Source organism: Narcine bancroftii, chromosome 8, assembly GCF_036971445.1.
Source record: "Narcine bancroftii isolate sNarBan1 chromosome 8, sNarBan1.hap1, whole genome shotgun sequence".
Taxonomy (NCBI): domain Eukaryota; kingdom Metazoa; phylum Chordata; class Chondrichthyes; order Torpediniformes; family Narcinidae; genus Narcine; species Narcine bancroftii.
The window spans coordinates 151,885,343-151,899,742 of NC_091476.1; the positions used below are offsets into that span (position 1 = coordinate 151,885,343).

The window sequence follows — 14,400 nt, forward strand, 5'->3', positions numbered from 1 at the left end:
AGCAATTTGGACTGGTGTTCGAAACCCGCGCGGTTAGTAAGAACTTTGTACGTTCTCCCCGTGTCTGTGTGGGTTTTCCCCAGGGGCTCTGGTTTCTTCCCACCGTTCGAAACATACCGGGGCTGTTGGTCAATTGGATGTTATTGGGTGGCACGGGCTCATGCGCTGAAAGGCCTGTTACCCTGCTGTACATCTAATTTTTTTTTTTAATTGTTACTTTGCTTTAAACCAACACCTCACAGTAATAGATCAGTGGGAGCAAATTCTCTTCATCTTCATTACTTTGAATATATTTATCAAATGTCTTTTCTCTCATCTGACCTCCTAGAGAAACAACTCTCTCAATGTGTACTTCCTGAATGCTTATAGGATGGTACAGGAGCTGCTACATTCAGGAGGGGAAGCTGCAGGTGGTGAATGCAGCTCAGAACATAGCGCAAACTTCCCTCCCCATGGTCCCCATCTACATCTCCTGCTGCTTAGGAAAGGCAGCCAACATAGTGATGGATCCATCAGACCCTGAGCACCCTGTCTTCTCTCCTCTCATCAGTGAGATAGTTTAAGAGTGTGAAACCACACATCAATAGGCTTGAAGACTGTTTCTTCCCTGCAGCCGTCAGACTCCTGAATGAACCCCACAACAGCAGCGAAACACGAAAGTCTACAGGCGCAGCGATTGTAGTCAAAGAACAGAAATGCTGGAGGAACTCAGCCAGACACGCAGCGTCCATAGGAGGTAAAGATGTATAACCGACGATTCGGGCCTAAGCTCAAAGGTATGGCATCATGCTGCTGTTACTTGGTGCTAATTTATCTTCTTTACTGTGGCAATCTTATACTCTGTAAACTGTGCTCTTCACAGGGCTGTACAAATTTTAGAGATGACCTTCTACCCTGCTCACAGAAGGACCCTCCTCTCTGTGCTGGGTGTTTTGAGACAAATAAACTTAAACTTAAAAACTTAAATCCCTCTTCCCCGATAGTGAATCTCTACACAACCAAGAGGCCTTGATGTCCTTCATAAAGAAAAATATAGGCCACTAAATGCACCATGTTCCAACAGTGAACTGTGCACTGGGTAAAAGAATGGGAGACAAAAAAAAACATGTTACCTTTTCATCGATGTCCTCCTCACTGTCATAAACGTAATCTTGATGCATGGGCCAGTCGTACTCGATGTGAACAGAGGGACAGAACTTTCCCACCAGCGCCTGATCAATCTGCAAGCAACGGACATACAATGGTTTCACCGTCTGCCGCAAATCCTACCACAATCAGTTAAAAAGGCATGCCTATTTCCCCTCTCAAAACTGTACCAGTTCTTGACAACGAGTATGATTGAACTTCTTTGCAATATCCAAGGCAGTTTCTCCAACCACATTACCTACAGGAGGAAAAGTTAAAACGGTGTTAATCAAGTCGCACAATCCCAGTCCATGATACTACCTCATGGCTGGTTTCCAAAATGGAGCAGCACAATTGCCAGAAAGTGGGGTGGGGAGAAGGGGCAAGCACGCTGTTCTCAACAAGTGTTCCACACACCCTGTCTGCTTTGACTCTTAGCTGGAGTTATTCTGTTTCACAGAAGGCCCCCCCCCTCATCACTCCACAGTCTCTGCTTTGTAATGATCCCATGGGTATCCTGGTGTTCACTCAAATTTCTCCCGTTGCTGAACATTAAACAGGAGGGTAAAGGAAATCAGCAAAGAAGCAGATAGATGGTCATGTCAACTCTGAGCCAAGTCAATGGTGGAATGCTGAATGACTTATTTCTGTTCCTATCTTGGATTCTTTTGCCAAGATCGACTGCTCTGGAAACAAAGGTGGCTTCTCTTTGTCCTTAATCACAGCCTTGCTTTGTCATAATGTTTGTCTGTTTCACGTACAACCTCAAGGGCTGGTGATCAGTTTAAGCTCAGGTTCCTCAAGTGCAAGTTCAAGTTTATTATTATCATACAATTATAAAGTACAACTGGACGAAATGGTGTTCTCCATTCCTCGGTGTAAAAACATACAAACGTATATACAGACATAGCACAGATATTTCCAAGCAATTTGTATGTAGTACACAGCGTATAAAAAAATAAATAAATATAGTTAAATAATAGTAGTCTCAGAGGACCCGCAGTTAAGCAGTTCATCGGTCATTCAGCAGTATCACTGAACGTGGGAAGATGCTGTTTCTCAACTTTGTGCTTCTGGCTCAGATACTTATCTATCTCTTTCCCAACAGGAGTAGCTGGAAGATGCTGTGTACAGGGTGGCTGAGGCCCTTAATGATTTTGCAAGCCCCCTTCAGACAACGACCCTTGTAGATCAAGTCGACAGGGTAGGAGGAGGGAGACTCCAGTGATCCTCTCTTCTACTCCTATGGTCCCATGGATTGGCCTCTGATCCAATGCTCTACAGCAGGGGTGTCAAACTCAAATTCACCGAGGGCCAAAATTAAAAATTTGGAATAAGTTGAGGGCCGAACTAAATATTTATTGAAAATTTTCAACAACATCTGCATGTTTTCTCTTCTTTCAACATATGTAATGTTAAACATTTTCTTATTAAAATAAATATTTAATAATAGTTTTGGTTAAACTCTTTCTATAAGAAGCATTAACAAATAAGAAATAAAATATTCAATAAATAATATTTCTCTCTAGCCTTTAAGCCAAGGATCGCACGTTGCCGAGAAGCATGCCAGGGAGCGGAGGTCTGCAGGGAGCCCTCCCCAGCCCAGCCAGCAAACCCGAGCGGCATCCCCCCCCCGCCCCCCCTCCCTCCTCCGCCCCCGCCTGCCGCAACCGCCGCCAACAACCCAAGGAGTCCCCGCTGGTCTCGCCATCTCACCGGGAATACCGTGAGAGCGGTGGAACTCGTCCGCGACCTCCACCCCAGCGGAAAGTCCGATGCCCAGCAGCACCCACCCACAGATGAAGCTCAAGGAGACACGGAGGTGACCCACCACGTCCAGCCACATGGAGCTAGGCGGCGGGTCCGTCGGAGCTAGGCGGCGGGTCCGTCGGAGCTAGGCGGCGGGTCCGTCGGAGCTAGGCGGTGGGTCCGTCGGAGCTAGGCGGCGGGTCCGTCGGAGCTAGGCGGCGGGTCCGTCGGAGCTAGGCGGCGGGTCCGTCGGAGCTAGGCGGCGGGTCCGTCGGAGCTAGGCGGCGGGTCCGTCGGAGCTAGGCGGCGGGTCCGTCGGAGCTAGGCGGCGGGTCCGTCGGAGCTAGGCGGCGGGTCCGTCGGAGCTAGGCGGCGGGTCCGTCGGAGCTAGGCGGCGGGTCCGTTGTAGCAGCGCCGCTGTGAATATCTAATTAACTTTCCCGTTAACTATATCGGTGTACTGCTGTGCCTGCTGTGGAAGTGCTAAAAACTACTATGGTGGTGCCTGCTGCTGTGCATGTGCTCTACTTGCGCGGCGACCAGCGGGCCAACTCTAATATATATTTAATATGATCTTGCGGGCCAAATATAATTATATCGCGGGGCCAAATTTGGCCCGCGGGCCAGAGTTTGTGCTGTACAGCATCTGTACCACCCTGTGATGCTGCCAGCCTGGACGATGGAGCTTCTCCAGAATGTCAACAGGATGATGGCCAGTGCAGTCCGCCGCCCACCGCAGTCTTCTCGGTAAGTGCAGTCGTTGTTCCACCTTCCTAACAAGTGAGGAGATGTTGTGTGTCCACAATAGGTCATTGCTTAAGTGGAAGTGGAATTTGGTGCTCTCTACTGTCTTCATGGCAGGGTTATTAATGTGTAGTGGAGGGTGGTGGTACCTAGACCTCCTGAAATCCACAATCGTCTCCTTTGTCTTATCCACATTGAGACTCAGGTTGTTATTCTTGCATCATAGCACAAGTTTCTCCACTTCTTTTCTGTAGTGTGACTCATTGTTGCTGATGAGGCCAACGACTGTTGGAGCAACCGTGCCAAAGATGAAAGAACATCAAACTGCGAGGTTGCAGAAAACTAGCCTCATGCACTGAGGGGTGATCTAACCAAGGTGTTTTGGATGATTAAGTGATTTGATTTGGGTGGGAGTGGAGTGGGGGTGGGGGGGATGGGGGAGAAGAGAATAAAGAAAAGGTGAATGGAAGATTTTTAAAAAGAGACAAATGAGAAAGAAAGGAACCTATTCTCTGATGGCAGAATGCTGAACGAAGGAAGCAAATTTGCAGAGGGCCATTCAGGGAACATATCGGTTAGTAGAAATCTGGGACACTTCTTCACAAAACAGAACATCTGCAAAATTTCAAGGGGAGTCATAAATTTCAAATTAGGGTTGATTACTTAGTTACCAGTTAATGAATAAAATTGAAATGAGGATAAAGAATGAGAGATGGCTTGGAAGATTCACATCAGAGCATGAATGAACAGTCTTGTCACAGGACATGATGCACGTGTCAGGTCAGATTTTAGTGAAACACATACACACAGTTAGTTCTGACAATGAGATGGTTATAGCATTGAGAATGGACCTGAGTGAGTCAATGAACTCCTGAAGAGAAAGATGAAAGGAAGGGTCTCTGGTCTAAGAGGCAGCTTCAGACCAGAAAGAATCTTTGGTTCTACACCAGTTTTATCACTGTAAAACCTTTCTGACAAGATGTTAGAAAGTAAAACATTGCATCAAAGCACTCTGATAAAGTAGAAGAGGCAAGTATATTAGTGGTAAGCTTTGAAGCTCAAGATGATGTCAGAAATTAAAAGAGAAATCACAAGGTGTTACTCAGAATGTCAATGTAAAGACAGTTTCAACAGCTACATTTCTCAACTTACCAATCTGCATATTTGCTTTTCCCTTCAGCAACAGTTTCAGGCACTCCGTTTTATTGTACAGGCAGCAGTAATGGAGGGCAGTGTTACCCTCTGTTGTCTTGGCATCCAGGCCACCCCTGTACAAACATTACAAAACAGTTTTACCCATGTCAGCCAATCTCCAGGCTGCTTTTAATAATTTAGAACCCCACAAATGTTGTGGCATTGCTTTGTACAATTATCTATTAAATATTTGTGCCTGCGTGTGCATGTATATGGGTGTGTATTGCACATAAAAACATGCGCTGCCCAAATACATCCAAATTAACCCACAACCTCGTACGTTTTAGATGGTGGGAGGAAACCAGAAAACCCAAGCAAGACCCACGCAGATACGGGGAGAACGTACAAACTCTCAGCAAACAGCACCAGAAATTGGGATAAACTAGATTATCAATAATCTAAATGTTCTTTTCTTCCCTCAAAACTGTGCATGAACATCCTGATTCAGCAGGTTGACAGTTATGATGGCAACTATCCGAAGAAGTTCAATATCCCAATAAATATAATCAACCACAAGCACTCTGGCCTCTCTCCCCAGAGCTCCCATTAAATCATAGAAACTACATCCACCTCTGAGTAAAAACACTATGTGGGAGTAACTCGGCTGGTCAAACAGTGTATTTTAACCTTGATATCTTGATGAAGATAGTTTTTTTAGAAAGAATGTATTTTTAAATATTTCAATTACTTAAATAGCCCAAAACTTTGGTTATGTATCTTTAGTTTTACTACATAAAGTTCACTGTTTGACCTACTGAGTTTCGCCCACATTGTGTTTTTACTTCAACCACAGTGCCTGTAGACATTTGTGTTTTACTTCCACCTCATTCAGACCTGAAACAGTACCCACCCATTCTGGATTAGAAAATCGACCAAAGGCAGTGAGGATCTGTCTGCCAACCACACAGCAAGGTGCAATGGAATTTCTCCCAGGTCCTAAAGGTTAAAAACAGAAGAGAAAAAAAGTTCACAACTTTCAATTTAAATTCACATTGGACTTAGAACTCACAAAATGTTCTAATTAAAACAGGGTCTCTCAATTCAAAATTATTTGCCTCTTTTATTTACGCTTAATGTTCTTCTCTGTGGGACATCTTATCATTGATATGTGGCAGTTCCAGCAAGAGCGGGAGTTCCAGAGGGAGTGAGAGCTCCGGCGGGAGCAGTGGCAAGGGACCTGCACATGGCAAGGCCCGGCAGGAGCAGCAGCGAGGTGCTGGATTCGGTGAGGCTAGGCCCGGTGGGAGCAACGGCGTGGAGCTCAGACACAGTGAGGCCCTGTGGGAGCAGCAGCGAGATGTTGGATTCGGCAAGGCTAGGCCTGGTGGGAGTAGCGGTGTGGGGCCCAGACACAGTGATGCCCGATGGGAGAAGCAGCAAGGGGCCTGGCCCAGTCGTGGTGCAAGGAAGCTTAATTTTTGATCTTTTTGCGATGAGAATAATAGAATAAGAATAATATTAAAATGTCTTGCTGGTAATGTATCACAAATTTCAGTGATCTCCTGGAGCTCTGCTTGTTTGCCATTGGGCAGTCAGGGAGGAATTTCCCAAAGATTTTCCTGAAATTGGTCACACTACAATCATATTAAGGCAAAGGGTTGTAGTAAATCCAAAAGAAGCATTGGTGATAGATAGTGAGAAATAGAGATAGAGACAGAGAGAGATATAGAGAGAGCGTGAGAGAGCAGATACGGCAACCAAGGCAGGGGAATGCTCCTCTTGTAGGATGTGGGTTGTCAGGGAAGCCAGCAGCATCCCTGATGACTTCATCTGTGAGAAGTGCATCCAGCTGCAGCTCCTGACAAACTGAGTTAAGGAATTGGAGCTGGAGTTGGATGAACTCTGGATCATTCAGGAGGCAGACAGTGTGATTCACAGGAGTTACAGTGACACTATCACACCTGAGGCAGGAGAAGGGTAGATGGATGACAGTCAGGAGAGGGCAAGGGAACAGGCAGGTAGTGCAGGGCACCCGTGTGGGCATTCCCCTGAATAACAAGTATACCATTTTGGATACTGTTGAGGGGAATGGCCTACCAAGCACAAGGCATAGCAATCAAATCTCTGGCACAGACTCTGGACCTGTGGCTAAGAAAGGAAGGAAAAAAAAAGAGGTGAGCTGTAGTGATAGGGGATTCCATAGTTAGGGGGATAGAAAAGGAGTTCTTGGAGGAGATCGAGTATCCTGGATAGTATGTTGCCTCCCTGGTGCCAGGGTCCAAGATATCTCAGATCAAGTTCACAGCATTCTCAGGAAGGAGGTCAAGCAGCCAGATGTTGTGGTCCATGTAGGGACCAATGATGTGGGTAGGAAGGGAGAAGAGGTCCTACAAGGAGAGTTCAGGGAGTTAGGTGCTAGGTTGGATGACAGGACCTCCAAGGTAGTGATCTCAGGATTGTTACCCGTGCCACGTGCTGGTGAGGTTAAGAATAGGAGGATAATGCAGCTTAACACGTGGTTGAAGACTGTGCAAGAGGGAGGTTTTCAGGTTTCTGGATTATTGGGCTCTACTCCAGGGAAGGTGGGACATGTTCCTACAGGACAGTTTGCATCTGAACTAGAAAGGGACTAATGTCTTTGTGGGCAGGTTTGCTAGTGTTGTTCAAGTAGATTTAAACTAGATTTGCAGGGGGAGGGGAACCAGCAAGCCACAGCAAATAGAGGAGTGAAGGAGGGAAAAGATTATGTGAAAATTGCATGCACCATTACAAGTCACCAGGTTGAATGTGGTGGAAATGTTCTCAAGTGCATCTATATTAGTCCAAGGAGAAGTGTAGGAAAGGCAGATGAGTTTTGACTGTGGATTGGCAGGTGAAATTTTGACATTGTGGACCTCAGTGAAACCTGGTTGCAGGAGGGGCAGGACTGGCAGCTCAGTGTTCCAGGTTTCCATTGCTTTGGACGTGATAGAATTTGGGGGATGAAAAGGGGAGGAATGACATTGCTCATCTGGGAAAATCTCACAGCTGTGCTCAGGCAGGACAGACCAGAGGGCTAGTCTGCTGAGACTATATGGGTGGAGCTGAGGAATGGAAAAGGTATGACCACACTCATGGGGTTATATTACAGACTGCCTAATAGTCAACAAGAATTGAAGGAGCAAATCTGTGGAGAGATAGCAAACAGCTGCAGGAAACATAAGGTTGTGGTAGTAGGAGCTTTTAACTTTCCACATATTGACTGGGAGTCCCATACTGTAAAAGGGCTGGATGACTTGTTCAGGAAAGTTTTCTAAATCAATATATAGAGATACCAACTAGAGACAGTGCAATACCTGATCTCGTATTCGGGAAAGAAATAGGACAGGTGACAGAAGTATACGTAGGGGAACATTTTTGGTCCAGTGATCGTAATCCCATTAGGAGAAGGATAGGTCTGGGCCTTGGGTTGAGATTCTTAATTGAAGAAAGGCCAATTTTGAGGAAATTAGAAGGATCTAGAAGGCTTGTATTAAGATAGGTTGTTTTCTAGCAACAATGTGAGAGGTAAGTGGAGGACCTTCAAAGATGAAATTTTGAGAGTAGAGAGTTTTTATATTCCTGTCAGGATCAAAGGCAGGGTTAAAAGGAATAGAGAACATTGGTTTTCAAGGGATATTGGGGATCTGGTTTGGAAGAAGAGAGAGGAAGAACAGATATAGGCAACATGGAGCAAATGAGGTACTTGAGGATTATATTTAAAAAATGCAACAAAAACCTCAAGAAAGAAATCAGGAAAGCTAAAAGAAGACATGAGGTTGCTTTGGCAAATAATGTGAAGGAAAATCCTAAGAGTTTCCGCAGATTTATTAAGAGCAAAAGAATAGTAATGGACAAAATTGGTCCCCTTGAAGGCCAGACTGCTCATCTTTGTATGGAGCCAAAAATGATGGAAGAGGTCTTAATTTTTTTTTCCATCAGTATTCACTCAGGAAATGGGAACAGAGTTGTAGGATGTAAGGGAAACCAGCAGTGAGGTCATTTAACCTATATCAATTAAAGAGGAGCAAGTGCTTGCTGTCTTAAAGCAAATAAGGGTGAACAAATCTCCAAGGCCTGACAAGATATTCCCTTGGACCTTGAGGGAGGCAAGTGCAGAAATTGCAGGGGCTCTAGCAAAAATACTTAAAACGTCATTAGCCACAAGTAAGGTGCCAGAGGATTGGAGGGTATCTCACATTGTTCCATTGTTTAAAAACACCGCTTCAAAAGTAATCCTGAAAATTATAGGCCAGTGAGCATGATGTCAGTAGTAGGTAAATTATTGGAAGGTATTCTAAGAGATCGGATATACAATTATTTGAATAGCCAGGGACTGATTAGAGATAGTCAACATGGCTTTGTGCATGGTAGGTCACATTTAACCAATCTTACAGAGTTTTTTGAGGCAGTTACCAGGAAAGTTAATGAAGGAAAGGCTGTGGATGTTGCCTACATGGACTTTAATAAGGCCTTTGACAAGGTCCCACATGGGAGGTTAATCAGAAAGGTTCAGACGCTTGGTATTCATGGTAAAATAGTGAACTGGATCTGACAATGGCTGAACAGGGGAAGCCAGAGAGCAGTGATGGATGATTGCTTCTCAGATTGGAGGCCTGTGACTAGTGGTGGGCCTCAGAAATTAGTGCTGAGACCATTGTTGTTTGTTGTCTATATCAATGATCCGGATGATAATGTGGTAAATTGGATCAGCAAGTTTGCAGATGACACTAAGATTGAAGGTGTTGTGGACAATGAGGAAGGTTTTCAATTCTTGCAGAGGGATCTGAACCAGCTGATAAAATGGGCTGAAAAATGGCAGATAGCATTTAATGCAGACAAGTGTAAGGTGTTGCATTTTGGAAGGACAAACCAAGAAAGGACATACACAGTATATGGTAGGGCACTGAGGGATCTGGGAAAACAGATATATATTTCCCTGAAAGTGGCGTCACAAGTGGATCGGGTTGTAAAGAGAGCTTTTGGTATCTTGGCCTTCAGAAAACAAAGTATTAAGTACAGAAGTTGGGAAGTTATAGTAAACTTGTATAAGACATTTGTGAGGCCAAATTTTGAGTACTGTATGCAGTTTGGATCACCTAACTACAGGAAAATAGGAATAAGATGGAAAGAGTGCAGAGAAGATTTACTAGGATATTCCCCTCACTTCATGAATTGAGTTATAGGGTAAGTTTAAACAAGATAGGACTTCATTCCCTGGAGTGAGAATGAGGGAAGAGTTGATAGAGTTATTTAAAATTATGAGAGGGATAGATGGAGTAAATGTAGATAGGCTTTTTCCACTGAGCATAGGTGAGATACAAACCAGAGGACGTGGGTTAAGAGTGAAAGGGGAAATGTTTAGGGGGAATATAAGGGGGAACTTCTTCAAACAAAGAATGGTGGGAGTGTGGAGCAAGCTTCCAGATGAAGAGGTAAATACAGGCTCAAGTTTAACATTTAAAAAGAATTTGGACAGTGCATGGATGGGAGAGGTATGGAGGGCTACGGGCTGAGTGCAGGTCAATGGAACTAGGAAGAAACAAATTCGGCACAAACTAGAGGGGCCGTGGTGGCCTGTTTCTGTGCTCTAATTGTTCTAAGGTTCTGTGGTTCTCAGGCAATGTGCAATAGGCAAAATACAAAGCAGGATCTGATGGGTGCAAACATCAGGAGGGTGAGAAGTTTGAGAGATGGATGCGAATCTGAGAAATATCACCCACCAGATGAAAAAATCTTGCTCCTTTGCTAACCTCCGGAAAGTAAGTTTAGCAAGAGATATGGCACTTGAAGAATTACCTGTCCATCTGGTAGGGTAAGAGGTGCAGTGAAATCCACACCTTCTGCATACATCTGCAAAAGGGCCAAGAGATCCTTGTTCCGAATGGCTTCAAATAGTTTAAATCCTCCTTTGTAAATGCCTTTCTTTGTATATTTGTGTTCCACATATTTTGCTGTAATATATTCTTTACGAGCACTCCTTTGGATGTAAGAAAGAAAAGAATTGCCTTATACCTTTCAGATTCATGCAAATCTTTACCATCAAATAATTTATTTTGAAGCCGAAATGTGTGATAAGCTCCTAAGCCATCAACACGACAACCAATTAATGTTGTTGAAATCCAACATTCAAATCTCAGTATATATACAGGAATTAGAACATTACAGCACAATGCATTACACATTACAGCCCTTCATCTCTTGAAGTTCTGCTGATCCATATAGTCCTACCAAAAAAAATTAAACCCTTCCTACCTTATAACCCTATCTTTCATCTAGTCTCTTAAATACCCCTCATATTTCATCCTCCACCACTCTCCTGGCAAGGCATTCCCGGCACCCAAAACTGTGCAAAAACCTTACCCCTGGTGTCTCCCCTAAATTTTCTTCCCTTCACTTTGTGCAGATGTGCTCTGGTGTTTGCTATTACCATTCTGGGAAAAAGGAGCTGGCTGAATACCTTATCTATGCCCCTCGGAATATTGTAGACCTCCATCAAGTCACCTCTCATCCTTCTTCACACCAAAGGAGAAAAGGCCGAGCTCTACTAATCTTGCCTCATACGACTTGTTTTCCGATACAAGGAGCATCCTGGTAAATCTCCTCTGTGCATCTTCTCAGTCGTTATCAAGGGATTAGTAGTGGAGAGGGTCAAGAACTTTAAATTCCTGGGTGTGAAAATCTCTGAGAATCTGTTCTAGAGCCTCCATGTCGAAGCAATCACAAAGACGGCTTGCCAGAGGCTATACTTTGTGAGGTGTCTGAGGAGATTTGGTATGTCACCAAAGACTCACGTAAACTTCTACAGGTGTACCGTGGAGAGCATTCTGGCTGGCTGCAACACTGTCTGGTATGGAGGCGCCAACTCTCAGGACGAGAATAAGCTCCAAAGGATTGTTAATTCGGCCTTCGACATCATAGGCACCAGACTTCACTCTATCGAGGGCATCTACAGGAGATGTTGTCTTAAAAAAGCAGCCTCTATCCTCAAAGAACCCCACCACTCATGCCATGCCCTCTGTGGTGGTACACCACTGGCCTACTGCAGGGGGCAACCTCTGCACCTGCATGAATGTAAGGGGTCAGGACAACACTCGGTCGGGTGTCAATCACCCTCCGGGATATAAGCCTGCGCCGGCCTCCCGAGGCCTCACTTAGTTGCTGCAGCCACAGCCAGCCTGGCTCTGTGGAAGTCTTTGTGGATTAAAGCCTGTTGTACAGTCTTTACCTTTGTGTATGTCTGATTCTGGCTAATAGTGCGCCACACCCTCTTCACTCTGCTACCATCAAGAAAAAGGTACAGGAGCGTAAAGCACAATGACAGCTTCTTCCCTGCTGCCGTCAGATTCCTGAATAATCAATGAACCATTGAACCAATGACACTGCCTTACTTTACGTGGATAATTATTTTTACTTTTTATAGCAATGTTGTAAGATGGTTATAAATATGAACATTTGCACTATGATTTCTGCTGAACGTTCTGTTCACGACAATAAATTCTGATTCCGACCTAAAAATTCCAAGTTATTTTCTCCCGCTAAGTGACACTAAAATACAGTGAAGTGGAGAGACAGACGCAGAATCAGAGAAAGGTATACAGCAATCAAAAACTAGCCTTGGGTAAATGAACCACAGAACAGAACTGGCGTTTACAATAATATCACAATGCGGCAGCTCCCACCGGAAGATGGCTGAAGTGACTCCATGACATTGAGTATTCTGGAAAGGGGAAGCTGACCAAATTTGAGCACTATCTTTTATGAAAATCAAGCAATTATTAGGAATAGTGCAGAAGAAATTCACCATAGTATCTCAAGGGAAATGGAAGATTACAAATGCAGGACTAAAGTCATCTTCCTTGGAACATGGAAGGCAAAGAGAATTAGTAGAGATATCCCAACATCAAGACACCACAGTTGTTGGCAATGAGGAGTGAGAGAAATAGTTCAGCTAGTTGAGTGGTGTGACAACAACCTTGCCCTCAACGTCAGGGGTCAGCAGTGGAGAGGGTAAGAAACGTCAAAGTCCTAGGTGTCAACATTTCAGGAGACTCATCCTGGGATGATCTTGTCGATGCAATCATGAAAGAAGCTTGCCAGCAGCTATATTTTGTTAGAAGTTTGAGGTGATTTAGTATGTCACCAAAGACTTTTGTAAATTTCTATAGGTGCACTGTGGAGAGTATTCAGACTGGTTGCATCACCGTCAGGTATGGAGGCACCAATGCATAGGCCAGAGACGGGCTACAAAAGTGTGCAAACTTGGCCATTGTCATCAGCCTTCATTCCGTCAGTGACATCTTTAAGAGGCGGTGCCTTCAGAAAACAGCCTCTATCATCAGGGACTCTCACCACCTAGGCCATGTTCTTCCCTCACTGCTACCATCAGGAAAAAGGTACAAAAGCCTGAAGACAAACACCCATTACAAAAGCAGCTTCTTCCCCTCCGCCACCAGATTTCTGAACGGACAATGGACACTACCTCACTTTTTCTCTTTTCTTGCACTAGATTTTTTTTTAAAGTTTGTACTTATAGAATTGTAATTTATAGCAATTTATTCTCCACAATATATTGCTACTGAAAAACAACAAATTACATGGCATGTTCATGATGAACACCCCGATACTGAAGTGTTCATACAAAATATAGCTGTTCCCAAATGCTGATTTGAGCTTCAAGAACAGGAAGAGTGTACTTAATGGGATATTAAATCGATTGCCATAAAAACTTATTCGCCCAGCTCTTCACCTCTCTAGAGCACAGAGAAGTTAATTTCATAATGAATGCACAGAGTAATTAATAGAAGCTACATTTTTATTACTTAGCGTCTGTTCTTAAACTTTTTGCTAGCATAAATATTTTCTGCACGCTCGCCAGCTTTTCACAGCTCTGAACTGAATTTGGTACTTACATGTCACTGGTTGGACTGGGTTTAACACCACACTGTGTTGACAGGTTCGCCTCAAAGATCTCATTCAACCGTGCATTTCCAACATTGACAGCAAGCTGCAAGAAACGAGACAGCATCAGGTCAGTGGCACACAGAAACTGTTCAGCAGGCCAGAAATTAACTGTGAAGACAGCAGTCTCTTTATCAGAGTGCACCAAACACCTTTTGTGCACATCCTTCCCCCACCACAAGCACAACTCACAATGTGCGCCAAGCCCTCGCTACACTGGCAAGCAGATGACATTAACATCGACTTCTCCGCTTTCTGTTAGCCCCCATCTCTCTCTTTCTCTATCCCTATGTCTCCTTTCATCCAGTTGTCAACCCCTTGTCTCCCTCTTTTTCCCTTTCCCCTCTATCTCCTTTCCCCCAGCTCTACATTCACAGAGCTCCCACCCCTGCCCAGATCAATTCTCAGCTTTTCTCTCTGCCCTCCTCTTCATGTCTGCCTATAAAACAGGCTATCTCCCCCTGCCCCTCTTCACACCTTTTTATTCAGGTGCCTGTCTGCTTTCTGCTCATACCTTGATTAAGGGCTCTGGAGTGAAATGCTGGTTATATCTTTACTTCCTATGAATGCTACGGGATCTGCTGAGTTTCTCCTGCATTTTAGTGCATTTACTACAATCACAGCATTTGCAGACTTCCTTTCTTTAAAGCCATCCCCAACATGCTTTCT

The 14,400-nt window shown here is 44.4% G+C and overlaps 1 protein-coding gene across 5 annotated transcripts in view; it reads right to left on the bottom strand.

Annotated features, from left to right (window-relative positions):
• Window positions 1-14,400, bottom strand: part of LOC138741380 (arf-GAP with SH3 domain, ANK repeat and PH domain-containing protein 2-like) — a 110,299-nt gene that overhangs the window by 35,325 nt on the left and 60,574 nt on the right. For all 5 annotated transcript variants that reach the window (XM_069895366.1, XM_069895365.1, XM_069895367.1 and 2 more), the window contains 6 exons: window positions 13,683-13,777; window positions 10,570-10,750; window positions 5,663-5,748; window positions 4,771-4,886; window positions 1,317-1,384; window positions 1,113-1,220 (listed from right to left, as the gene is read on the bottom strand). In XM_069895366.1, the coding sequence (XP_069751467.1) occupies window positions 1,113-1,220; window positions 1,317-1,384; window positions 4,771-4,886; window positions 5,663-5,748; window positions 10,570-10,750; window positions 13,683-13,777 (654 nt within the window). The remainder of the gene's footprint in view (window positions 1-1,112; window positions 1,221-1,316; window positions 1,385-4,770; window positions 4,887-5,662; window positions 5,749-10,569; window positions 10,751-13,682; window positions 13,778-14,400) is intronic.